General features: G+C 56.5%; 3 protein-coding genes across 11 annotated transcripts; 2 read left to right on the top strand and 1 right to left on the bottom strand.

Annotated features, from left to right (window-relative positions):
• The first annotated feature begins 470 nt into the window (after window positions 1-470).
• Window positions 471-7,844, top strand: actl6b (actin-like 6B). 9 transcript variants are annotated; one of them, XR_001965169.1, is made up of 14 exons: window positions 471-755; window positions 1,541-1,617; window positions 1,703-1,868; window positions 3,678-3,813; window positions 4,165-4,266; window positions 4,439-4,533; window positions 4,865-4,971; window positions 5,633-5,722; window positions 5,975-6,036; window positions 6,150-6,284; window positions 6,423-6,503; window positions 6,799-6,894; window positions 7,147-7,233; window positions 7,394-7,562. XR_001965169.1 is itself a non-coding variant. In XM_018733239.1 (14 exons), exons 1-14 carry the CDS (start codon window positions 731-733, stop codon window positions 7,675-7,677), a joined length of 1,542 nt encoding a protein of 513 aa, XP_018588755.1. In that variant the 5' UTR covers window positions 471-730; the 3' UTR covers window positions 7,678-7,844. The 9 variants fall into 9 exon arrangements, 8 of the variants coding, with proteins under 8 accessions (XP_018588755.1, XP_018588753.1, XP_018588758.1 ...); XM_018733239.1 differs by having other exon boundaries at window positions 3,678-3,778; window positions 4,169-4,266; window positions 6,170-6,284; window positions 6,799-6,952; window positions 7,394-7,844; XM_018733237.1 differs by having other exon boundaries at window positions 6,170-6,284; window positions 6,799-6,952; window positions 7,394-7,844.
• A 712-nt stretch (window positions 7,845-8,556) lies between these two features.
• Window positions 8,557-11,043, top strand: LOC108922890 (SPRY domain-containing SOCS box protein 4). The gene is made up of 3 exons (XM_029257184.1): window positions 8,557-9,256; window positions 9,350-9,565; window positions 10,913-11,043. The coding sequence occupies exons 1-3, from the start codon at window positions 8,557-8,559 to the stop codon at window positions 11,041-11,043; spliced, it is 1,047 nt and encodes a 348-aa protein (XP_029113017.1).
• A 364-nt stretch (window positions 11,044-11,407) lies between these two features.
• LOC108923000 (retinal guanylyl cyclase 2-like) lies at window positions 11,408-24,501 on the bottom strand. Its single transcript, XM_029257183.1, has 21 exons — window positions 24,480-24,501; window positions 23,095-23,277; window positions 20,120-21,070; window positions 19,323-19,645; window positions 18,793-19,165; window positions 18,514-18,586; window positions 18,280-18,391; window positions 17,987-18,106; window positions 16,622-16,705; window positions 15,940-16,116; window positions 15,668-15,824; window positions 15,339-15,488; window positions 15,079-15,227; window positions 14,790-14,953; window positions 14,234-14,426; window positions 13,949-14,123; window positions 13,434-13,532; window positions 12,705-12,799; window positions 12,426-12,511; window positions 11,668-11,782; window positions 11,408-11,558 (listed from the first exon to the last, which is right to left on the bottom strand). The coding sequence occupies exons 1-20, from the start codon at window positions 24,499-24,501 to the stop codon at window positions 11,698-11,700; spliced, it is 3,771 nt and encodes a 1,256-aa protein (XP_029113016.1). The 3' UTR covers window positions 11,408-11,558; window positions 11,668-11,697.
• Between the last annotated feature and the right edge of the window lie 415 nt (window positions 24,502-24,916).

Genomic DNA, 24,916 nt, shown 5'->3' with positions numbered 1-24,916 from the left:
AGGCATTATTTACTGACCCCACCGTGGCTGGAAATGTGTGTGTGTGTGTGTGTGTGTGTGCGTGCGTGTGTGTGTGTGAACACATCGAAACGCAGGAAAACTGCACGAGTGCAGTGCTAGGTGTGTGTGAACCCCAAAGCCCGGGCCGATTCTACCTGCTGATACCAATGGTACCGCTACAAAAGCCTTTGTAAAGCAGCGCGTTCCAGCGGAAGGTTAAGGCTCTTGCTTCAGGGGGTCACGAGCGTCCAGGTTCCGGGTTTTCAAATGGACCCGATTGTGGCTCGAAACTGAGGATGTGGTATTGTGTGAGCATAGGCCTGATCTCAGCAACAACAACAACAACAACAATAATATTAATAAGAAGAAGAATAAGAATCAAAATAATAAAAGTGCTCCTATGTATGTGTTGCATCACACAGTGGGGCCGCGGCAAAGGGGGGTGTCGAAGTGTGTGTGCGTGGTGGGGGGGGATATTTTCGGAAATCCGCCCTCCGCCTGCAGTGGGGACGCGCACGAGCCCCGCGCGCACCCGGCCGGGATGAGACGCTGATCCCCTTTCGGAGACGCCGGAGAATCGCCGCCGCTGGACATTTAATCCGGTTACTGAGACACATCGGAGCTGCGCTGAGCCGCAGAGCTGCTGCGGTCGATCATCACCATCATCATCAGCAGCATCAACAGCATCAGCATCATCATCCAGGCGGCAGGCAGAGACTGAGGCGGCGGCATGAGCGGAGGGGTGTACGGCGGAGGTAAGAGCGCGTGACGCGTCCTTTACTGCAATTTACTGTGTAGTTCGTGTGAAAGACACACGACACGATCGCCGGCGAACTCTGTGTGTGTGTGTGTGTGTGTGTGTGTGTGTGTGCGTGTGTGTGTGCGAGCGCGACACGACAGCCGCGTTCCGTCGAAGGCGACCGTGCTGCACGTTTTTCACACGCACAGACACAGAGAGATAAAAGAATAAGAGAAACAGTGAAAAATAACATTCGAGGCAAGAGACTGTAGATGTGGAAACAGTGCGGGGAGCCAGAGTGCAAACGCACGCACGCACGCACACGCACGCACAAGCACATACACACGCTCACGCACACGGGCACGCTCGCGCGTGCGCGCACACACACACACACACACACACACACACACACACACACACACACACACACTAGGGCTCCATCGGATGCGCATTTTGCCCTAATGCCAGCCCCCCCCCCCCCCGAGGGCCCAGCGACTCCCAGGCTGTAATGGTCTCAGAAGTGGCCTCGCTCACGTGTCAGTAAGTACCGGTGAGGAAGTCAGTGCCGAAAGGACAGTAGTAACTGACGGCACTGACGGTCGGTGCCGAGCAAAGCGATGCCTGTGAGCGACGCCACGCAGCGACGCACGAGTACAGGTGCAGTAAGTAAAAAGTCGTTTTCAACTAGACCTGCTGCTTTTGGAAACAAGCATCGCTTCTCTTGCAAGGGGGACGCGTCCCCGCTCGGAGGCTGGACGCCGCTCCTTGTCCCCGCTGAGCCCTCGGTTTGTGTCTCCGCAGATGAGGTGGGGGCGCTGGTGTTCGACATCGGCTCCTTCTCCGCACGGGCGGGCTACGCGGGCGAGGACTGCCCCAAGGTGAGCGGCGCGCGCTGTCCGAGCGCCCGCCTTACCTCGCTGCTCCGTGTCTCACCGGTCTCCGTGTCCCCGCCCTCGCCGACAGGCCGATTTCCCCACGTCCCTGGGCGTGCTGGCGGAGGAGGACGGCGGCGCCGAGCTGGCGGGGGAGCAAGAGAAGGCGGCGGGGCGGACCTTCTACCTGGACACCAACGCTCTGCATGTGGCCAGAGCCGGCATGGAGCTCATCTCCCCCCTGAAGAACGGCATGAGTTGGGTGGCATGTGCTTGTCCGTGCGGCCGGGACTCCCCCCACCCCCCCGGACAGCGTAACACACTTATGCATGTCTCACGGTAGCCTGAACGGGTTTGCAGTGGTTGTGGGGTGTGTCTGGGAGGGGTGTGAATAAGGGTTCGGATCGGTTTACATTTGTTCTACGCTGGATTTGGCTTGAGTCTGGACCGGGTCACGCACTCGTCTGGGACGCGTGTGTGAAGTGGAAGCGGAGACACCGAACAACGTATATTAATACATTAATAAAGGATCTTAATTTCTTAATATATGCCGTTGACGTGAAGGATCGAAAAAGGAGCAGGACCACATTCGCCTCCCCAACACCGTCGGTCCTCCTCGCAGTGCTGTCCTTCAAGAGCTGAACTGCGTGCGTTGGGACAAAACTGCGGCTTCTCTTCTCCTCTGCGGGACGGAGGAGGCGCAAACGTACTCCGGAATGTCTAGATACGGGCACTGGGGGGCGGGGCCTCGTGTCCACCTTCCTGGAATTGGGGAACACCGCGAGGGAACGGCGTTTGAGCCGTACGCCGCACCCGGTGACCCCCGTGAGACGGCTGCCCAAACCGCGAAGGATCCCTCGCCGTGTTGGAGAGCTGGGAACGCACGCTGTGTGTTGAAAGGCATCCTTTGGGTTCTCCCGAATGCCGGAAACGGTGACGACGAGGACGACGACTCATCGCTCCACGCTGCTCTACTCCTTCCGTTGCTCGGGGCTCCAGGTGTGGCCTTGGGTACGAGTGCTTCCCCAGTATGAGGCCTGCTGTGAACTGGGCTTTCGGGAAGCGCCTGGCGTACGGTGTGTGTTGTCACTGGATCGGAGAGGTGCTCATTCAGTTCTCTGGTCATTTTTGAGGCTGTGCTTTTGGGGCATTTAGTCAGTGAGGTGTCTCTGTCCCTGTCCCACAGGAGCTGTTCCTCTTTCCTCTGCGGCGTCTCCATGTTTGCCATGCGCTCTCATTATTTTTGAGGCTCTTCCCTCTGACACATCCAGTCATTTAGCAGCTTTTGTGAGCGACGCACCTGCAGCTCAGGCACCGACTACGTCCTCTTTGGACTCTCTGATGTCCTCATGTGGCTTCGAAAACTCACAGGTCAAAGCGGCGACTGTCGGAGCTCTCCTAATACTCTCACATTATTTCACAAGGAGTGCAATAGACAGAACCAGAGGCTGCGGTGAGCAGGTGCAGCGCCGTTCGCGAACATCACGCATTGTTTGACCTGACCTTGGTGACCGCGGCGCACCCTGCCGGACGTCCTTGTTGGGGAACGCAGCTTCGCTCAGCTTCGCTCAGCTCCGCTGTCCTTTTCGTTCCGTGTTCAGTTCCACCGCTGCACGTCTGCAGGATAGACCAGCTCAGCACCAAGAGGTGAAACCTGAAGGGGAGACCGGAAGGACGGGGACCCGCGGCGTCAGACACGCCCCTTCTCAGTGCCCCTTCTCAGCCGTTCGCTCACAAGTTCTTCGCTGAGGTTGAAGAAAAGGCGTGTGCCGAAAACGCCCGTTTCTGAGCAATGAGCCGGCATCCACCGGAGCCGGGAAAACGGATCGGTGACCCTGCCGCCCCCAGCGTCCTCTCGCGCCGTGTTGCCCCGTGGCTTCCTCCGTTTCCTTGGCCGTTGCGTGCGAGTGCACACGGCGCTTCCAGAAGCTCCACAACAGGTGCCGCAAGTGTGTCGTTGCCGAGGGGAGCGGGTGTGAATGGGGATGTGTACAAGGCGCGGGCCTTTTACCGGTACCGGTTACCAGGGTCTTAGAACTTACCGACTGTACCTCGTGTGTTTGCAGTTGAAGACTGGGAAGCCTTCCAGGCCATCGTGGACCACACCTACTGCAAACACATCAAGTCAGAGCCCAGCCTGCACCCGGTGCTCATGTCAGAGGCCCCAGTGAGTACTGCCACCGAGCACAAGGCAGTACCACAGTGAGTACACCAGTAGAGCCAGTGAGTACCCATAAGTACCAAAGTGAGTATACCAGTAGAGCCAGTGAGTACCCATAAGTTACCAAAGTGAGTACTCCAGTAGTGCCTGTGAGTACCCATAAGTACCTAAACGAGTACAACAGTAGTGTCACTGAGTACCCATAAGTACTACAATGATATACTTCAGTACTGCCAGTGAGTACCCACAAGTACCACAGTGTGTACCCAGTACTGCCAATGGTTTTAGAAGTTTTTCGAATGAGAACAGCAGCACTACTGTGTCACCTGGACAGAGATCAAAACCTGAGCACTGCACTTGTGTGTGTGTGTGTGTGTGTGTGTGTGTGTGAGACAGTGGAACACACGGGCCAAGAGGGAGAAGCTCACCGAGCTCATGTTTGAGCACTACAACATTCCAGCATTCTTCCTGTGCAAGACAGCCGTGCTGACGGCGTATCCCTGCTAGTGTCTCTACACACACACACACACACACACACACACACAGTGTGTGTGTGTGTGTCTCTCGCGCTCTCTCTCTCTCTCTCTCTCTCTCTCTCTCTGTCTGCTCATTGGTCGGCGGCCGTGCTCTCAGCCAATCACGTGCAGCTCCTTAACCCAAGCGCAGCTTCGCCAACGGCCGAGCCACAGGCCTGGTGCTGGACAGCGGCGCCACCCACACCACAGCCATCCCAGTGCATGATGGGTACGTTCTTCAGCAAGGTGTGTGTCTCAGCAGGTGAAGCAAGACTCCTTTCTGTCTCGGTGAAAAAGGTCTCAACTGTTTACAGTGTCACGATGTCAACCTGCTTCTGCACCGAGGGGCTCGTTGATCCGGCGTCTCATTTTACCTGCACTGGGAGGGCGGTGTCCCTCTGGACATAAACTAATGTCCGTGTAAACTGGACGCGCCCGAGCTTCTCTGAGGGAGGCGTCCCTGAGACCATCTGAGGTCGAAGGTCTGGCGGTCAGCTTAGCCAAGGGGGGAGTCTCTGTGGTGCTGGGGGGCACTGGGGGGGGGGAGGTCTTCTCACACCGTGGTGTTTCCCTCCAGGCATCGTTAAGTCTCCCCTGGCCGGAGACTTCATCACCATGCAGTGCAGGGAGCTCTTCCAGGAGATGACCATCGACATCACCCCCCCGTACATGATCGCAGCCAAGGTAACACCCCAAGCCCACGTTCGGCCTGTCCATACGTCCATCTGTCTGTCAGCTGGTCCACATTTCACCCTGAAGTGTATCGTGATCTGACTGGAAGTGCGCGCGCACACACACACACACCCACACACACACACACACACACACACACACACACATTGTCTGAACTGCATGTCCCATTCGGGGTCGCGGCGAGCTGGAGTGTAACCCGGCAACGGAGGGCGCAAGGCTGGCACCCCGGACACCATGTTTAGGCACTAGGAATTTGGGTGGAACGTGTTTTTACATAGGGGGCGTGGTGGTGCAGTGGGTTGGACCGGGTCCTGCTCTCCGGTGGGTCTGGGGTTCGAGTCCCGCTTGGGGTGCCTTGCGGCGGACCGGCGTCCCGTCCTGGGTGCGTCCCCTCCCCCTCCGGCCTTACGCCCCGAGTTGCCGGGTTGGGCTCCGGTTCCCCGCGACCCCGTATGGGACGAGCGGTTCAGAAGGTGTGTGTGTTTTTACATTGCTTCACTATACATTTGATTAGGTGTTTTTGTCAGTTGTAGTAACTGAAGAACCGGTGGGAAAGTCTCTCCCTGCATGTGCCCTTCAAGTCATGTTCGTGCTGTATGTGACACATGCATGATGACCGCGTGTCGCCGTGTCTCCCCACCCCGGTTCGCAGGAGCCCGTGAGAGAGGGAATGCCCCCCAACTGGACCAAGAAGGACAGATTGCCGCCAGTGACCAAGTCGTGGCACACGTACATGTGCAACGTAGGACACCTCCCCCGCACCGTGCACTCCAGTGACCGGTGACCAATGATCAGTGGCCAGTGGGTAGTGACCAGAGACTAGAGTCCACTGACAAGAGCCCAATGACCAGTGATTAGAGACCAGAGCCCAGTGACCGGTGGCGCTGCCTTCAGTCATCGCTGTTAGAAACATGTGTGGTGTCCCTGTCTGTGCAGTGCGGTCCAGTGTGGTCCCGTCCCCTCATACAGACTCCTCGTCTTCTTGTCCCGCCAGGAGGTCATTCAGGATTTCCAGGCTTCGGTGCTTCAGGTGTCAGACTCCCCCTACGATGAGCAGTGAGTGGTACAGCGTATTAAAGCACAATACCGTGATTACCGCGGTCACGCTCGCAGCAGGTGACGCCGACGCCTTTAACTTGCGCTGCACGGCAGCGCCGCGTCTTCTCAAGCGCCCCTTCCCCCCTTGCAGGGTGGCTGCCCAGATGCCCACGGTGCACTACGAGATGCCCAGTGGCTACAGCACCGACTACGGGGCAGAGCGACTCCGTATCCCGGAAGGCCTCTTCGACCCCTCCAACGTCAAGGTTGTACACGGCCGCTTCCTCCGTCCGTGGAGCTGAAATAGTAACGTTTACTGCGTCCTCCACAGAGTAAAGGGACATTTTCTCTCCGTCCTCATGTCCCCTGCTGTCCCCTGCCCTTTCCTCTGTCTCCTGCCTCAGGGCCTCTCTGGGAACACCATGCTGGGGGTGGGACATGTGGTCACCACCAGCATCGGCATGTGTGACATAGATATCCGGCCTGTAGGTGTCGGCCTCCTCTCTCTGCCTGTCTCTCTGTCCCTGTCTGTCTACCAGTGTCTTCGTCTGTCTGTCTATGAGTGTCTCTGTAATGACTCTATTGGCGTCTTTCTTTCTTTCTTTCTTTCTTTCTTTCTTTCTTTCTTTCTTTCTTTCTTTCTGTCTGTCTGTCTGTCTGTCCCTCTGTCTCACTCTGTCCAGTGCGTCTCTGTCTGTCTCTCTGTCTGCCTCACAGCCGTCTGACCGTGTTTCTGGACCAATGACTCTGCTCTTACGCGGATCGCTCTGTGTCGCCCAGGGACTCTACGGCAGTGTGATTGTCACCGGGGGCAACACTCTGCTCCAAGGCTTCACGGAGAGGCTCAACAGAGAACTTTCCCAGAAGGCTCCACCGGTAGGCGTGCACCCGACAGCACCCGAAACGCACCGGAAACTCCCTGGAAATGCCTGCGGTAAACTGTGCGCGGGTGCGGTAATGGCGGTAAAAGAGGGGAAGCCGCTTCTGTGGCGCCCACTAGAGGAGCCCTTTGCATGTGAGCACAGCTCTGAGGCCCCAGAAAGGGAGGATTTGCCTTTGACTTTGGTCTCCGTCTCCGTCTCGCTCTTCCTGTCTCCTGCCGTCCCCCCGCATCCCCAAACGGAGCAGAGCATGAGGCTGAAGCTCATCGCCAGCAACAGCTCCATGGAGCGCCGCTTCAGCCCCTGGATCGGGGGCTCCATCCTGGCATCCCTGGTGAGCGCGCACGTGTGTGTGTGTGTGTGTGTGTGTGTGTGTGTGTGTGTGTGTGTGTGTGTGTGTGTGTCTGCTGAAGTCTCAGATTCCCGAGGGACCTTCAGGACACCTTCCCGGTGTGGGACACTGTGTCTCTCGGCATCTCGCTGTCCCCTCTCAGGGCACCTTTCAGCAGATGTGGATTTCCAAGCAGGAGTACGAGGAAGGGGGCAAGCAGAGCGTGGAGAGAAAGTGTCCCTGAGTCGCAGCCCGACACCGGAGGTCACGTCTCCTCCTGGGTCCCGCAGGGCAAAAGCAGGCGTTCGGCTCCCGAACGCGGTCAAAATAAAGGCACAAACGGCACAAGGACCACTAATCCGTCTCCTGTCTTTCCTGCTCTTTATTCGCTCTTGCGCAACCACTCTTCATCTTTCCCACCAGCCCCAACCTCAGCTCTACCACTGACTGTAACCGCCACTCTGCTGCTGACCCTAAACCCAACTCTAGTGCTGACCGTAACTCTGCCGCTGACCAGTTGCTGACAGCTTTACTGAGGTGCAGCTCAAGCACTCTGGGCTTTAACTACGTCACACTTACCGTTTACTCGCTCTCTTCACTTCGCTTTTACACTCCCTGCGTCTCAATAAATGACCTCAGTGAACCTTCGTCTCAGAGCTAAAGAACGTACTCTGTTTCGCTGCGTTTCACCAAATGTTCTTCTTCCCGATCAACAAAGAGACTAAATTCCTGTCTGATATAAAACAACATTTACTTTTATGTCATTCGCCCAGATCTTCATGTTTCTGTCGCTCTCGCCGGCCAGACTCGTCTTCGCAGCGCCAGGCTGACGCCGCCGAGCCGCCGAGTCAGGGTCGCGCTCGGCTCGGCGACGTCAGCCTCGCGAGTCGCTGACGCGGTCCTCGCGCCGAGGCCGACAGCCGGATAGCGCTGTTCTCGCGCCGGAGGTCAGCGCGTGCGGGACCCGTTGGAACTGATAACGGTTACGGGCGGGGGGGTTAAAGGAGTCAAAAGAAGTGAACCAGGGCAGGGAGAGAAGAAGAGGAGCTGCCTCTGGATGGAGGATGGAGTGAGTGAGTGAGGAGAGAGCAGCGAAGAGAGAGAGAGCTGCCAGCGAGCGAGAAAGACGCCTGAGAGCGAGAGGGAAGCGGGAACGGTGAGTGATCCCTCCACACACTGCGATCCGTGCAAATGTAACTGTGCGGCGCGGTCGTCACGGTCGTGCCGAACGTCCGCAGAGCCCCTCACGTGGCTGTGGTGCCCTGGCGGTGTGTGTCGCCTTGCAGGGACGCGGACGCTGACCGGCGTTTGCCCCCCCACCCCGGAATGGGTCTCGCTCTGTGTGTGTGTGCGCGTCGCGCTCTCCGCGGCGCGAACACGCCCAGCCTCGCCCCGCCCGCCTCGCTCGCCTCGCCCTTCCTGCCCGTGGCCGTCACCATGCCGTTGCTCCTGGCCGTCGCGCTCGACGCCCCCCCGGCCCCCCCTGGGGACCCCAGGTCCTGCTGGAGCTCCGCCCACCGCTCTCCCAACTTCTCCCTGAGCCCGGAGGGAAGGGTGGCCCTGCGGGCCCCTGCCGAGCAGAGCACAGACGGCATCCGGGGGGCCGTCGGAGAGCGGGGGGGGCTGCACGTGTGGCAGGTGGACTGGGATCCGGCGGAGAGGGGTAGCCACGCCGTCATCGGCGTGTCCACTCGGCGCTGCCCCCTACGGACCTCCGGCTACGCCGCGCTGGTGGGCGGCGACGCCGAATCCTGGGGCTGGGAGCTCGGCTCCAACGGGCTGTGGCACGACGACGCGCCCGTGGGCCTCTACCCCAGGAGGCGGTCGGGGGACGTCCCGCTACGGGTGCCCTCCACCGTTCTTGTGGTCCTGGACGCGGACGCGGGGACCCTGGGCTTTGTGGTGGACGGCTGCTTCTTGGGCACGGCCTTCTGGGGTCTGCCGCACGGCACTCCGCTCTTCCCTGCGGTCAGCAGCGTGCGCGGAGGCTGCCGGATCGCCCTGCGCTACCTCAACGGAAGCCCCCGTGAGTCGCAGCAGAGGACCGTAGCGTCCGTGAGCGCGCTGCCTGCGCTCCACGTGCTGGGAGTGCTGACCTGCTCTCTATCGCCCCCCTCAGGAGAGCCGCCCTCTCTCGTGTCGCTGTGCCGCCTCTGCGTGCGCCGGGCTGTGGGTAGAGCCAGCGAGGCGGCCGAGGACCACGTGGCGCGGCGTGTGGACCGTATGGAGCTGCCTCCCGCTCTCCGGCGCCTCTTCCTTTACTCGCCACACACGGTGGCGGATGGCGCAGGAGCACCACGTGGAACGAGCACGGTCCAGTCCGTGTACAGAAACGGTGAGAATCGGAGAGTATTTTAACATGAGGTACGCGAACGTGAAAGAACGTTGTTCTGGCGCCTGGCGGTAACCGAGGGCATTTGTCAAAGCTACGTAGCCTGTTAACCGGAGAACTCAGGAGAGCCTGCCGCTTCTCAGTCTCGTCCCCAGTGTGGTGGAACGAGCTCCCTGTGTCCCTCAGAGCTGCTGAATCCCTGCCGCACTGAAGAAGGGTCTCGAAGCCCTCTCCTTTAGAGCCACTTTTGTCCTGATCTCCAGACAGATCCATCAACGAGTCCAACACCATCTGTTATGATTATCTATGCATTTGCTATTTGAATGTCACCCGTATAGGAGCTGCTGGAAAGATTTGTGAACCAGCAATATAAAGACTGTTTATTTTTATGAGACGATTATTTAATTTATTTCAGTTGCTGTTAACTTTTGTCCACAAATTTCAAAAGCTCATTTGACTGATTTCACTGTTCACTGTATTCACTCTGTACAGTGCTGCTTGAAAGTATGTAAACCTTTAGGGATGGTCATTATTCTTGTATAAAGTTTTTAAATGAACTTATAAAATGAGTAAATGACGATGATTTACACCCCTGACTCTACTTACCCACTTGCTTTAACCAGTGAAACTTGAGCTTCACTTATTTTTGCACCCGCACTACTTGCGTGTTTCTACGCCACGTGATTCCCTCTAAAGTGACATATGGAACTGGGCGTTATGCACCAATTATGTCAGAAGCTCCTATTTATTATTATCATCATTATTAGTATTATTATTATTACACACCCGTTATGTCAGATGAGAAGGACAACTTGTCATTAAATAACCATTTCATGGTCAAACTAAAGGACACAGGTTACCACACTTTGAAGCAGCGTTGCATGAGGGCAGGGGTAGGGTTGGGGTTAGGGTTAGAGATCAGCAGTAGGTTTAGGGTTAGGTTGGGGTCAGCAGTGGGGCGACGCACAAATGCAAAACTGGCCCTCGTCGGGGAGCTGCGCTCAGGGACCCTTGAAGGAAGAGAACAAAGACACTGCAGCCGGAGCCTGGAATTTATTTACAGCGAAACAAAAGAAGCGGGAAAGAGGTGTGTGTTTGTACAACGAGGCGAGCCGAGTCACGGTCCACTTGTCTCTCTTTACACATGAGACACGAGAGACCTACCCCTGCGGAACAGTACAGCAGCACAAGAACGCATTTAATCAACTGATTTCACTCATCTTCCTTTGTCTCACATAAATTCTGTAAAATGTGACATAACATTTCCATAATGACACTGTGTAACGCACAAAGTAGCATGTTTCTTGGGGAAAAGTCACGTGATGTGTGCACGCGGGTGTGAATCTGCAGCCCGAGTGCTGACCCGCACTAGCGATCCTTCCCGCCCTCATCTACGGCGGAGGGCAGAAGCGGTTCATCTGCGCGGTTGCCATGGTGACGCGGAGGCCACAGCCGTTTCGGACAGCAGGAGCGGTCCCTGACGCTCCAGCACCGGGCGTGTCCAGCGAGTGGATCCCAGCAGTGACCCCATTAGTGACAAGGGTGCGAAGCCATCGGGGGCCCAATGGACGCGCAACGTGTCACGTGGAGGCCAGAGACAGACGGACGGACGGAGGGACGGATGGACGGATGGACGGACCCTGGCCACGCGTGCGTGTCCTTGCTGTGAAGCCATGAGCACAGAAGGAGCAGGAAGTATGTGAAGGCGGTGGTGGCACTGGGGGGGGGGGGGGGGCACCGGCCCTTCGCAAGGACACGTCTGCTGGAGGGGCACTGGAGGGGCACTGGAGGGGCACGGAGGGAGGGAGGTGTGTGTGTGTGTGTGTGTGTGTGTGTGTGTGTGTGCGTGTGTGTGTGTGTGTGTGTCTGAGAGAGGCAGGGGGCTGAGGGCTGTCATGGGGGGAGGACAGTGCAGCGAGTGGACGGTGCCCCCTGCTCTCCTGCACAGTTCTCAATCCCCCAAAGCATCCTGGGAGATCAGGATGAGCATCGCCACCTGCAGGTATAGACAGCGCAGTGATGAGTGCGGTGCAGCGACAAGAAACGACCACACACGCCTGTGCGCGCACACCCACACAGACGCACACGCACACGCACACACTCACCGAATGCCCTCTGTTCACCTCGGCATTCCTTCACTGCATTCTTTTCTGCCGCTCGAGGAACTTCTGTCTGCGGTCGGCAGGGATCTCGTCCAGACTGATGCCGTGGTTGCTGGCTCTGAGCAGGGACACGGGGCGGGGACATGGGACACAGGGCAGAGACAGGGGACACAGGGCGGGGACACAGAATGGGTCACCTGTTATGCTCTGATTATACTCATTCCGCAGTGTTTAAAAAAGGCACAACTAGCAAAGGTATCAGTTAACGAAGCACCAACAACAATAATAATAAGAAAAAAATAATAAATAGGCATATATATATATATATAAACACACACTCATGTTCATACATTTAGGGTGCAGACAAAATAATGGAAACACCTAACCCTAACTCTTAGTTTCCTCATGTGACTGTCGGAGCTCTTTTATAGCCCCACACACACACACACACACACTGCTAACTGGAAATTAACATGAGTCACCACTGCAGCTGTGTGTGTAACTGTGATTTAATTTGTAACTGCAAAAGTCCTTTTCGTGTGGTGCTTCCATTATTTTGTCCTGCACGAGTGTGACCGTGAACAGTAACACACTGATCCCACGAAAGGATGAGAAAAGAAAATGACAAAGGATGCAAACCCACACAAGCAGGTATGAAAATGGACAAGTGAAATGGACCTGGTACGGATGGACAAACGCTGTAACATGCAGGTGGACACGCAGGTGGACACACAAGACAGTGCAGCTGGACAGAGCCTCACCCTGGGGTCAGATCGGGTGGCACAGGCAGTGGTTTGTCGAACCCGTCTCTCCCCACCAACCAGTACGTGTCTTCAACTCCTTTCCCCTGATTGGAGACAGCGAGTGTCAGTGTCATGTGGGGCGGTAAGACGTGGGGTTTCCTCACAAGGAACGCGACAACTGAGCTAGTGTGCGTGTGCGCGTGCGTGTGTGTGTCTGTTCGTGGTGACGGCTGACGCCAACGGCCACTTTCACGGGTTTCGGGCAGACTGGGAAAGGCGCGCCGGGATCGTTCGTACCTTCAGCTCCGTCTTCCCTCGTAAATCCATCTTATATCCGAGCTTGAGCTTGTTCAGGATGTCAACGGTGCTCTGGTTCACATGGATCCTGTAAGCTGAGGGACAGCAGAACAAGAGCTCAGAAAAACCACAGTTAATTCATCGCAGTTCGCGTGAGCCACCACCAGGGGGCGTCTCCTCGCATGGAGAGAGCGTGCGCCAAACAAGGCCGAAGCAGAGCTGTGCAGCCTCCTCTAGGTGAGGACCGCACACACACACACACACGCACACTCACGCTCGCACGCACGCAGGGCTCAGGGGTTGTGGAGACGAGGCCCGTCCGGGATCGCTGTAATCCTGCTGCTTTTGTACGCAAGGCGCCTGCGGCCGACCAGCAGAATAACTGATCTGGTTAATTAAGTGATTAGGGTTCGAAGGAGCAGGTAGCAGGAAGCAGGAAGCAGGAAGCGTGTGTGCGGGATGAATGCCGCTGCACCAGGGCTTTAACTCTTCTTTTATTCACCGACTTATTTGTTTGAGTTGCCGATCAAACATGTCGATCCAGCATTACCCGGATTTACTCTGTTATCCCTTGACAGCGCCGCTGAAGCGCCGGTTAAGCGCCCCGCTGAAGGGCAGAAGGAGCAGCCTGCCTGCAGGCACTCAACGGGCCGCATGCGGGTCGCGGAAACGCGCAGCGGGCGTGAGGCTCGACAGAGGGGCAGCGCCAGACGAAGGAGCGATACTCACGCAAGCCCGTGGACTCCATTCGGGAGGCTGTGTTGACGGTGTCTCCGAAGAGACAGTAGCGAGGCATGGTGAGCCCCACCACTCCCGCCACTACCGGACCTGAGCACAGGGGGGCGACGGTGAGACGGGATTCGCACCTTGTGCGCTTAACGTACGTTTACTTATTTATGAGACGCTTTTCTCCAAAGTGACTTGCAACATTAAGCTACCTACAATTACGTAACCACATAGAGAGCTGGGTAACTTTACTGGAGCAATTCACAGTAAGTACCTTGCTCAAGGGCACCGCGGCACGAGGCGTCATTCAAACCTGCGACCTTTTGGGTCCAAAGGCGGCAGCTCTAACCGCTCTGCTACTGCTACGCCGCTCGACTTGGTGACACATCTGCAAGTTCGGCGACATATAATGAGCCGTAACTAACGCGATCGTCGAGCGCAGCCTGGACATATGCGGCCATCTGGCCGGTTGATTCCTTTCCCTGGCAATATGGTGGCTGTGGTGCAGGGCCACTCACCGGAGTGCAGGCCAATGCGGATCCTGACCTTCACGTCAGGCATGTGCCTCATCTTGAAGGCCCCGATGCAGTGCAGGATGTCCAGAGACATGTTGGACACCTCAGCTGCGTGCCGGTTACCGTTGCGGTTCGGGACCCCTGAGGACACCATATAGGCATCACCGATGGTCTCCACCTGAGAAGGAACAAACAGGAGCAGAAATGGAACGGGTAAAAGGAGTGCACAAGTGCACAACTGGCTCCAGGACAGGCAAAGGGCAATAAAGAATGGAGCCTCTGGGCCACCTTATACACGTCATGTTCTCCAATGATGGCATCAAAGAGCGTGTAGAGGTCGTTGAGCAGGTCCACCACCTCGATGGGTTCACTAAGCGCTGAGATGGTGGTGAAGCCAACGATGTCGCTGAAGTACAGCGTGGCCTCGGCGAAGTGCTCCGGCTCCACCGGCTTGCCTGTCTTGAGGGCGTGAGCCACCGACCTGGCAGAGCGCCGGAGCACAGGAGAGACAGGGAGTGTTAGAACCTGCAGGACGAAGGGCGTTCAAGCAGCCCAGGTGAGGTGAGGTGAAGAGAAGAAGGTGACAAAGAAGATAAGATGGGGACTAAATCGAAGGACCAAAGAATCAGTCGAACTGAGCAAACAATGACCCGGTGGGCCATGCACCACGGAGGATGATGGGCAATGGTTTGCACAGGAACCGTGGACCACGTAGAGCACAGAGTGATGGCTAATGAACCCCATGGGAGGTGTGGACCATGTACAGTACAGCGTGTTGGTCAGTGAGGCCCAGAAGGAGGTGCGGGTCGCTCATGTACGCTAGGGGATGCTTTTCAACGGGAACCTGGGAAGCATCTGCGCCAGCAGGCGGTCCGTCTTCTGTCTCTCCACCTCGAGCTCCTCGGTGCGCTCTCTGATCAGGTCCTCCAAGTTGCTGGAGTACTGCTCCAACATCCGCAGCATGGAGTCGATGATGTTGGTCTTCTTCCCCTTGTTCACGTTCCTGAACTGGGTGGATGGAGGGAGGCAGGATTACACACGTTCTCCCAGGACACCAGGGAGCTGCCCAAGCATCTGCTGTCAGTTGCACTTTCGGGCTGTGGGAGAAACAAGCTTGTTCTCTGGTTTCCCACCTGATGGAAGATCTCCTCGAAGGTGGGCCTCCTCTCGGGCTCCTCACTCCAGCACTGCTTCATGATCTGGAGGCACTCGAGCGGCGCTTTCTCCATGGAGACCGTGGGCCTGCACAGTGGCGGTGGTGACCGCAGCTTCTGGATGATCTCTGCCAAGAGGGTGAAAGTGTCATCGGTGGTATCTTGCCATGGAGGACAGTCTCCACCGTCCTCCTTCCTGGCCGTCCCCTGTGCACCTCAGCGAGCCCGGGATCGCTCACCCTCTGCTGGCATGTCGAGCATGCAGAAGGGACTGTTTCGTGTGATGACCTCCTGCAGAATGATGGAGAAGCTGAACACGTCGCCCTTGAAGGTTCCCTTCCTCTCCAGCGCGGGATTCCTCAGCAGCTCAGGGGCCGTCCACAGCTGATCTGTAAACCGGGCCAAAGAAGCGCGTCGCTGAGCTCGGCGGAAGAGCCACACTCAGAGCAAGCGAACGAGGGCAGGTCCACGTCCAGGGTGGCTTCGTTCCCCTCGCAAAGGGAAGCCCAAAGTCCGGCGTCCCTGTCGCCCTCCCCCAGACCCCGAGGCGGCGCCCACCCACTCTCACCCTCAGGCTTCTGGGGCTCCATGATCATTTTCTGACAGTCCATGATACCGTTGTAGCCGTACTCCGTAACCTTGAGCACAAAGCGTCCGTCCACTACGCAGTTGCGGGACTTGAGGCGTCCGTGGATGACGTTGTGATTGTGAAGGTACTTCATTCCCTGGAAGCGGAGGGTCAAAGGGGAGGAAATACTAGTGTGAGTGAGACCAGAACCGACACAAGGTAGCGATCCAGACTCTGGAGACACGTTATGGTGAAACAGTGACCTGACTCACTCGGATAAGATCCATGATGAGAGAAGATTTGAACATCCAGTCGAGGCGCATGTCCTCGTTGTTGAGCAGGTCCTGCAGACTGCCACGAGTGCAGTGCTCCGTCACTATGGCAAAGATGCCGCAGTCCAGAAAGAGGCTCAGGTACAGGTTCAGGTTCTCCTGGCGCATGTCACGGAGCTGCGCACGAAGGAGAGAACAAAACGCATCCAACCAGCTCTGCTCGGTGTGCGGCTCCGTAGCCGAGCTTCACGTACGGCGTGCTTAAAAGCGGTGCTTCCCAACTGCATGTGCTGAGTGGAGCGTCAGTGCGTCCCTGACCAGGTCACATACCGTTTGCTGAGAAGGTTGTGGGAATACAAACGTACTAATACTGACACTGTGGGGTGGGGTCGGGGTCATGCGCAATCGACAAAGTGATGCGTTCGTTCTCCTATGAGCTTAACGAAGAGGCCGTTTCTCCGCTTGGAACGAGTCTTTGCTATGACCTGACAGGACGTCCAGTAGCTCCTGGGCCAGTGAGAAACTTCTGGAACCCGCAATGCAAGAGACGGACGTCGGTGACGATTTAGACGCTAACAGTGGCCGGTAGCTGTCGAAAGTGGCAGGAGCCTGCGAAAGCGTCCACGGCGCTCAAAGTGGTCAAGCGTCCAGGGGAAGGTGCTTCTCCAGCCACCCTCCTCACCTTGTTGAAGATCACTTTGGTGCTTCTGTTCACCTCGACCACCTTGTCTCCATTGGGACACTTCTTGAGCCACACCCAGTCACCCTGGTAAATGGGGAGAGAGGCGATAGCGGAAGCGGTAAATCGGCGAGCAGAGATGATGTGAAGTAACGAGTCGCTCTGGAGAAACGGTACTTTTCCGCACAGATTTTGCAAGAAGTACTTTTGAGTCTTACTCAAGTACATTTGCGTTTCTGTAACCATCTTGTGGCTCGATTTTTTACGTTAGTTTTTTGTGTTTTTCTAACGTTTCCACAAAACCAATCGAGTCGCTTGTACCGTGAACCGTTAGCGACGCCTCATCGCGATTGGCTCTCGCCTCCTGTCGATTTCATTGGCCGTCGTCAGCTGTCACTCACAGTCACCGCTGCAGGGACCCGTTAGCCACACCCCCTCACTGTCGGCCGACTGCTGCGGCCGTCATTGCCCGCATGTCACAGCTCCCCCAGAGACCGAGCAGCTCTGTTTCGGGGAACATCCATGGCCTGAGCTTCAGCCTCCGTTCACGAAAACGCTGCTACTCTACATCTCTGGTCGTTCCATGGGCGCTTTACTCCGAAACTATTTGCAGTGTCGGGATTCCAACGTACAACCTGGAGGTTAGAAGTCTGACACAGTCCCTAAGTGCGACAGGACCAGCTTTCGATGGCCGTCGAATGTCGCACATCACTTCACGAAGGAGCACAAGAGATGGAAAACCCTCGTAACGCAAGAAGAGCACACTAATCCCGCTAAGGGTGGTCGATGCTCGGTGCTCCGTCGTCGGGACTCTACAACTTGTTCTTCCATTGACCTACAGGTTTCCATGTGACCGCACGGTTACCCCCCTACCCCATCCTCCGCAGAGCCCCCCCCGCCCCCCGCAGTCCAGTGCACCGCTACTTCAATTTCCCAGCATCCCTCGACACTAACACGCCTACTTACAGTTCAGCGCCTGCCCGTGCCCCTAGGGGGCGCCCTTCGGTGGCATTTACATTCACTGTACCGTATTGTACTGTATTCATTCAGGAGACTTTTCTCCAGCGCCACGTACGTGTCAGAGAACAACACAAAGAGTGCATTCCATCAACAGAAGAAGAGACTTGGATGCAGACACATGATTCTGGAGTACAGTCCATTTGTGGCATACCGCGATACAAACCAACGCACATTACACCAGCACCTGCAAATAGGCTTTCCATTATTGGATAAATTGTTAATAAAAATAATTAAACATGACAAATACGTACAGGTATATCGAGCACTTATCAGGATGTCATATCGTCATGTAGCCTCTGTGTGTGTGTGCGTGTGTGGAGGAAAGAGCCTCATCCACAGTGGACCCACCTCAAACACGGCCACGTTGGAGCTCTCGGGGGACGTGTAGATGTAGCTGTGTCCTGACACGGAATGAGATGAGGTCTTCACGTACAAAATACTCTTTATTATACTTTCCTCGTTGAGTTTCTACGTAGAGGGAGGGGGAGAGACAGAGAGAAAAGTTGGAAAAGAGAGAATCAGAAACACTGAAGATGCACTTTCATCTCAATCCAATGACACAAGTGGAAGCCGGAGTCACAAAGCATAACAGTCATGCAGCTCTTCGCCAGCAATGTCACGATTAAGAGACACACACTGACCCGCCTGCTGAGCTGTGTGTTGATGAAGACCAGGTCTTCGAGGGTCAGCACCAGTTTAGAGGCTCCTTCGCCTCCACCGCCTAGCATGGACCACAGCTGTGCGAACTTTGCTCTGGACAGAGAGACCACAGAGGACAGCGGACAACAAAGACGCACAGACGTTAAGGACGGCAAGGAGGGCGAGGCTGCGGGACACGGTTCCCCGGCAGGCCGAAGGACACGCGGTCGACCCACCTGAAGAGCACGACTCCGGCAGCCAGGAAGCAGCTCAGGATGAACATGAGGAAAAGCGCGGTTCCGTCAACACCTGGAACGGAAGAGACAGCGTGAAGCTTGGTGGGAACCCAGACCTGCACTCGTACCCGGATCTCACAGCAGCCCGACCTACGACCCGGCGAGACCCGTCCGTCGGCAGTCGCCACGCCTACGTTCACGCGCACTTTCTGCCGTGCGGAGGCTCGGGCCGCAGCCCTACAGGTGTCGACCGCAACCCGTGCGCCGAGCCGCCCTCACCCCCGCTGCAGGCCGTGTTGGGGCTGAACCAGCAGGTGGCGTCGCTGCTGGGCGAGCTCCCTGGGAAGTGGATGGCACGGCCGTAGTACTTGAGCCCCCCGATGTCGCCGTAGGTGTGCGCCGCCTCCAGCGCGTGGGTGGACCGCAGGGAGGAGCCACGGCCGTCCGTGTCGAGCACCACGTAGCGGCCCTGCATGCCCTCCCCGTTCCTGCCGGACCGCAGCGGCTGGTTGAAGCCGGCGAACTCAAAGTCGCCCGGGCTGCGGGCGAGCGCCTCCCCCGTCACCCAGCGGCCGCCCGCGACCCGCACCTGCTCCACCGACATGGCCAGGAAGTAGAGCATGTTGTAGATGGTGCCGAAGAACGGCGACACCTACGGGGCGGGGAGAGACCGACGCGTCAGTTTCGACCGAGGTTCGGTGCTTAGACCACGCTGCAGAGGAAAGTTCTCTGCGAGGGACTCGTGTGTGTCACGCTCGGCAGGACCCGGGGACGGAACCAGAACCGCAGCACCCCCCCGACCCCCTCACCCCCCAACCCCGTGCACTCGCCTGCTCCGCTGGGGTGCTTGTGCGGATCTCGTATCTCTCCTGGGCGTCTCGAAAAGCCTCGTAGAAGTTGCGCTCTCCAGAGTCCATGGTGACAGTGAGCACCGCGTCGTAGGCCCTGCGCAGCTTGGTGTCGTTGGCCAGCACCGGGTACGAGGCGTCCTTGTAGGGCAGGGCGTAGAGCAACGTGTCGTAGGGGATGAACACGTAGCCGCGGTCCACCATGCGCATGTCCAGGGCTGTGGTCAGCAGGTCCCGCTGAGCCTTTCCGCCAATCAGCACCGAGTGCATACACATGATGACCACTGGGAGAGACACATCACCATTGTGCTGAGAGGAACGTGCAGGAACCGCCCACGTGTGACATCATCATACGAAATGGGACGCATGGCAGAAATTCCTGGCGGACAGAAGGAGGCGCCTCAACCGTAAAGGAGATGCGTTGCTGCGACGTCACTCTTGCGTGACTCTTTAGAGGGGGCGTTCGGCCAATGAGCACTTGGCCCCCGACTCCGTGCGACTAAGACCGTGCAAGTCGTGCGTAAGCCGATTCCCTCCCATCAGCACGCTATTTCTGGCACTTGTGGTTATTTCAGGAGCTTGTGTGTGTGTGTGTGTGTGTGTGTGTGTTCCTCCTCTCAATGCAGGTGTAGAGTGTGTGTGCAATGCATGTGCATCGGCGACTCTGAGGACCAACAGCACTTATGCCTGTGAAGAAGAGAGCAAACAACAAGCAGCAGGATCACTCACACACTCACACACGCACACGTCTCACCCACCTTTGACCCGGTCCAGCTCCCGGACGGTCTTCAGGGCCTTACGCGGGCCGTCCTCCCCGGTCTCCATGGTAACCGCGGCGCTAACAGGCAGGCCGAGGGCACGCAGCGAGGACGCCAGCTCGTCCCCTGTGGCCTCCCACAAGTCGTCCTTGGTGCTGACGACGGCCACGTGCGCCCAGCGGAAGAAGCGCAGCACAGAGAAGAGCACGCGAGACGACAAGGGCAGTGGGCGCAGGAACGTCGGGTACGAGCTCTTGTCGGCAGCCGGCTCCAGGCACGCCCACGACAGGAGGCCCTTGTTCCAGTTCTTGGCCAGCAGGGCGGCGGATGAGCAGTAGCCCGGGTTGGCGGGTCCCAAGAAGGCCGAGCCGTAGCCCTCGAGCTCGGCGAAGCGCGCCAGTGCCCTGGAGCTCTGGCAGTCCTCGGACACGAGGCTGTAATCGTACCAGTAGCCCTTGCTCAGGTGGGGGTCCTTGTTGATGCGGCTGGTGGCCAGGCGGGCCGCCACGTCGGGCAGCGCCTTGGAGAAGAGAGGGTCACACGTCCAAGGCCCCACAACGGCTATCTTGAACGTGGTGGCCCAGGCCCGGCTCGGCAGGCAGACCAGCGCCAGCGTCACCAGCAGGGGATGCCAGAGGCGCTGGGCCCGGCAGCAGACGGTCAGAGGCGGAGCGGAAGCAGCCGTGAGCCGCGTGGAGACGCTCGCCCTTGGGCGCCCCTGGGAAGAGCCGCGCCACCGTGGGTGATGGGAGAGGCTGTAGAGACACGCGGAGTCGGCGCGGATGGCGTGGACGGCCATGGCTTTACTGCGATGAGCCGGGTGGACCGGGAATAGCGCTCGAACCGTGGGGGAGCAGAGGACGGAGCGGGGATCAGAGGCCTCCTGACCGGGGCTGGGCGGAGTCCTCCGGCACAGCGGGCATGTCGGGGCGACGGCAGAATCGGGGACACCTGTGGGGGACACAGCAACGCACCGTGATTTACAGTGCGGTCTGTGGGACTCTCAGAACGGGACCCGGTGCAGCGCGGTGAGCAAGAGTCCCAAAGAGCTCATCATGTGTGCCACATGAAAAAAGAAGACGAGCAAAGGCAACACGAATTCTCTCCCTGTTGTCACACGTTGTAGAAGAAGTCACGGATGAGGGACTCAGAGTACCGTGGTGAAGACACAGCTGGCGGTCTAGCAGTTAGGGACAATGACGCATTGCTGACATGTTGTGGGTTCGAATCCCGCTCCTGCCACTGCGGGGTTCAGGGATCCGGTAAATGGCACATGAACGACGCAACTGTTTGAGCAGCAGGAGGCACAATGAATGTGGAGTATGGTAAACATTACCCTGCTGGGTAAATGGGTGCAGCCACTTTGCAGAAAAGCATGAGAAGGCTAAATAAGTGGAAACAAAGGGATCAGTGTTGTTATTAGTGTAACATGAGGAGCAGCAGGAAGAGCAACAGCAACTGGATCAATGAAACGATAGCGATAATAAAAGGTCAGAATGAATGAGAGGAAAAAGGAGTTTTGGGTTTGAGCAGAAAAACGTGGTAAAGTGCTCAAAAGCCTCATCAAGCTGTTCACAGAGCCACACATAAGTATCCAAGTGAATAAAAACTGCTTTTTATAGGCAGCACAATGGTGCAGCGGGTAGCCCTGGTGCCTCACAGCTCGTGGGCAGCGGGTTCAAGTTCGGCTCAATCGGCGAGAAGTTTTCCCAGCGATTACGTGGGAATGATCCAAAAATATGCTTCGCCTGTGTGTCTGCGTGTGAGATTGCCCTGTCATGGACCCTGTCTCACTCTCTGCGCTTCTCTCATAGACTCTGGACCAGCAGGCAGGTACTGCGGACGATGGACGGGTGAGGACTGCTCCCGCGGTTCGGCATTTCAGCGTCGCCACCTCTGTGGTCGTCTCCTAGCTAAAGGTCGCCGCGCTGCCCAGCGGTGTCCGGGGGCTCAAGGGCGACCGCTTAAGGGTGCAGGGAATCGAGGGACATCCAGGTAAGAGGTGAGCCAGCAACCCTGGTGTTGTGCACCATATGACCCGGAGCGCCTGTGGTCCTCTGTCCCAGCGCCGTCCACAGCGGAAGCACAGGGGAACTTTATTCAGTGAAATTTCTGGATCGCTGCAGTGACTCTGAAGCTCCTCTTTTTCACAGAGTCACCAGTGATGCTGGAGTCCAGGAGACACTTGACTCATCTGTGATGAAGGGTTCTGCTGTCCATTGGAACATAACTGTTTGTCTCTCTGCTTACACACATTGACAGAGGAATTTGTCTCATCACACCAGACACTTGGAGTCCAGCTGCCTTCGTACAAGAGGAAACATGAAGAGTCGACAGGGTCTGCTGGACCGAGAGACTGAACGCGTCCCGTCCGTTTGCTGTGAGCACTGCGGTCCAGAGCCAGTGCTGCGAATGTGGCCAGTGAGCAGCAGCGCTTCCAGGGCATTGTCACACTCACACACACACACACACACACACACACAGCCATAGGAAGTCATTCTGCTCACGGGAGGAAGTGAGTGCCGCTGCGCCGCCGCTCGGATTGTTCCAGAACTGCTCTTGAGTTAAAGCGCACATGATGTTCTACACGGATCCGCCTGGATCCTGTCTTCTGAGCTCTCAGGCTCATGTCCTCCTGAGGCTGTGCAGATGCTCCTCTCCAGTGCTTCTCGCCTTTAATTCCAGCTCCTTTAAGACCAGTTACATTCCTGGAATCGCACGAGCAGCTCGAAGCGCCCAATCCGGCTGCTAATGGGCTTACCTGCATCATGTGACCAAAGGCTTTCCAGACCATGACTGAGATGTTCTCCTGTAAAAGGATTCATTGTCTGCAGACTTCAGCCTTCACTTGGAGCAGCACAGTAGGCTGCAGCTTTAACGGAAAAATCGAGATCAAGTCATCGCTGCAGCTCCACCGTACAAGGACACCTGAAGACGATGACACTAAAAGTCTTGACATGAGACATACAGCCAACCGCTGACCTCAGAATTAGGTCCTGGAGATGGATCAGCGGCATTAGTGGTACAATAATCTTCTAATAGCCGGCCATCGAGGGCCAACAGGCAGACCACACGCTTGATGTTTGCCTTCTGCGACAGGCTTTTAGGAGAGATCGGCACGAATGAAGCCCAAAGTGTCCCAGGTGTCTCAAAGTGTCCTGAAACATGGACCATAATCACAGACACCAGTACCTGTGAGGCGGCCAGGTGGTCCTTCAGTAGAAGTTTCCTACACACGACGTGTCACAGATCTGTGTTTGCGTGCTGCCTCCTGCATTCCGCTCCACTGAGGGAAGAGCTGAAGGACCTGAGGCAGCGTCACCTCTGGAGGGACATCTAGCCAAGTAAAATACCTGGGTAAATACAGGTGTGAAGACGTGCTAAATTGTAATGGAAGAAATGGTCAGAGCTGTTGTAGAGAATCATTTAGTTGTGTGCGCACACACAAACGCACGAGCACACACACACACACACACACACACATGCACACAACTAGAGAGCACCAGAGGCCCTTGAAGAAGAGCAATTCAATGAACTTCGCTCTAGACTGATCTTCGACTTTGCTCGTGTCCAGAAGCCAGCTGTTCCTTTCATGAAAAGCAACACCTGTGGATGGATGAAGAAACACACCTTCACAGCTGCTCTGTCCCACATGGGATCTTTATCTAAATTGCTCATGTCCACCATGGCAGGTTTCACGAAAGCCTGATGGGAAAGCAGGCCCTACTTGGCGAAAGCGTCCACACTGCCTTCATTGACTGTGTTATGTGTCAAGGTGCTCCTTCCATGGTCCTCCAGCTGCCACAAATCCCATGGAAGGAGACAGATTCAGCGCTGAGAGAACATTTGGACAGCACCTTCTACTGCTGGTCATGAACATAAGAGACTAAATGGGTGGAAAATGAGAAGCGGTAAGAGGACAGCGCATCACGCAGGAGATTCCTCCTCTCAATGCGACCCATCGGGAACGTGGAAGCATAAGCTCTCTTGTGGAAAACTCATATGTCTCCTTGTGCTCTTTTATATTCTTTGAAACAAAGTCAACGTGGCTCAAAAGGAAGCCATGTGGGATGTTCTTGGAAAGTTTTGGGGTGACGCATCCTATAGTAAACATGGTTTGATTACTTTTTGAGCTGATGCTTTTCTCCAAAGCTACTTACAGCAAGTTACCTTTTTATACAGGGGACTAATTCTCACTGGAGCAACTGAAGTAAAGTAGTACCTTGCTCAAGGGTACTACCACTGAAGGTGGGACTCAAACCTGCAACCTTCAGCTCCAAAGGCAGCAGCTCTAAGCAGTAGACTACCAGGTGCCTCACGTAGCAGCTCATGTCCTCTTCCACAACCACAGAGACGTTACCTCTAGTGCTTTCATTGGCCATGTCTGCTGAATTCATAGAAAATTTTGCTATGAAAAGTAAGTGGCAGAGAAGGGACAAAACTAGAAGTGATGGCAGGCACTGGACACGCTAAAGCAATATCTAGCAACGAGTACAGCCACGGTGTCTAAACTGAACTGAGACGTGTCCTTTGTGCTCAGGGACTTCAGCAGAAGATGGCCAAGGGGAGGAAAGGGAAGGGAAGGGAAAAGAGAGCTGGGACATTCTAACCTGGACTGACAGCTCAGAGCTCGTGGAACATCGCTGTCTACCTTCCTCTTGCCCTAGCGGTAGACAGAACGAGGAGCGGTGAAGACGCGCTTCAACGATCCCTGGGTGCAGGACATCAGACCACAGAGCAGGAACTCAAAGACCTGCTGTAATCCGAACTGAGGGTGGAAAAGGCAGAGACCAAAGA

This window comes from Scleropages formosus, chromosome 13 (assembly GCF_900964775.1).
Source record: "Scleropages formosus chromosome 13, fSclFor1.1, whole genome shotgun sequence".
NCBI lineage: Eukaryota > Metazoa > Chordata > Actinopteri > Osteoglossiformes > Osteoglossidae > Scleropages > Scleropages formosus.
This window is presented reverse-complemented; position numbering and strand designations above follow the sequence as displayed.

What these genes read in the sequence shown, in the direction of transcription:
- actl6b (XM_018733237.1), top strand. Translation starts at nt 731, where the DNA reads ATGAGCGGAGGGGTGTACGGCGGAG. An exon ending in GTGACATAGATATCCGGCCT is followed by an intron (nt 6,504 to 6,798) that starts GTAGGTGTCGGC and finishes TGTGTCGCCCAG; the next exon opens with GGACTCTACGGCAGTGTGAT. An exon ending in GCTCCATCCTGGCATCCCTG is followed by an intron (nt 7,234 to 7,393) that starts GTGAGCGCGCAC and finishes GTCCCCTCTCAG; the next exon opens with GGCACCTTTCAGCAGATGTG.
- LOC108922890 (XM_029257184.1), top strand. Translation starts at nt 8,557, where the DNA reads ATGGGTCTCGCTCTGTGTGTGTGTGCGCGTCGCGCTCTCCGCGGCGCG. An exon ending in CTACCTCAACGGAAGCCCCC is followed by an intron (nt 9,257 to 9,349) that starts GTGAGTCGCAGC and finishes CGCCCCCCTCAG; the next exon opens with GAGAGCCGCCCTCTCTCGTG. An exon ending in CCAGTCCGTGTACAGAAACG is followed by an intron (nt 9,566 to 10,912) that starts GTGAGAATCGGA and finishes GTGAATCTGCAG; the next exon opens with CCCGAGTGCTGACCCGCACT.
- LOC108923000 (XM_029257183.1), bottom strand. Translation starts at nt 24,501, where the DNA reads ATGGCCAATGAAAGCACTAGAG. An exon ending in GCCGGAGTCGTGCTCTTCAG is followed by an intron (nt 18,392 to 18,513) that starts GTGGGTCGACCG and finishes CTCTCTGTCCAG; the next exon opens with AGCAAAGTTCGCACAGCTGT. An exon ending in TCGAGGAGATCTTCCATCAG is followed by an intron (nt 14,954 to 15,078) that starts GTGGGAAACCAG and finishes CCATCCACCCAG; the next exon opens with TTCAGGAACGTGAACAAGGG.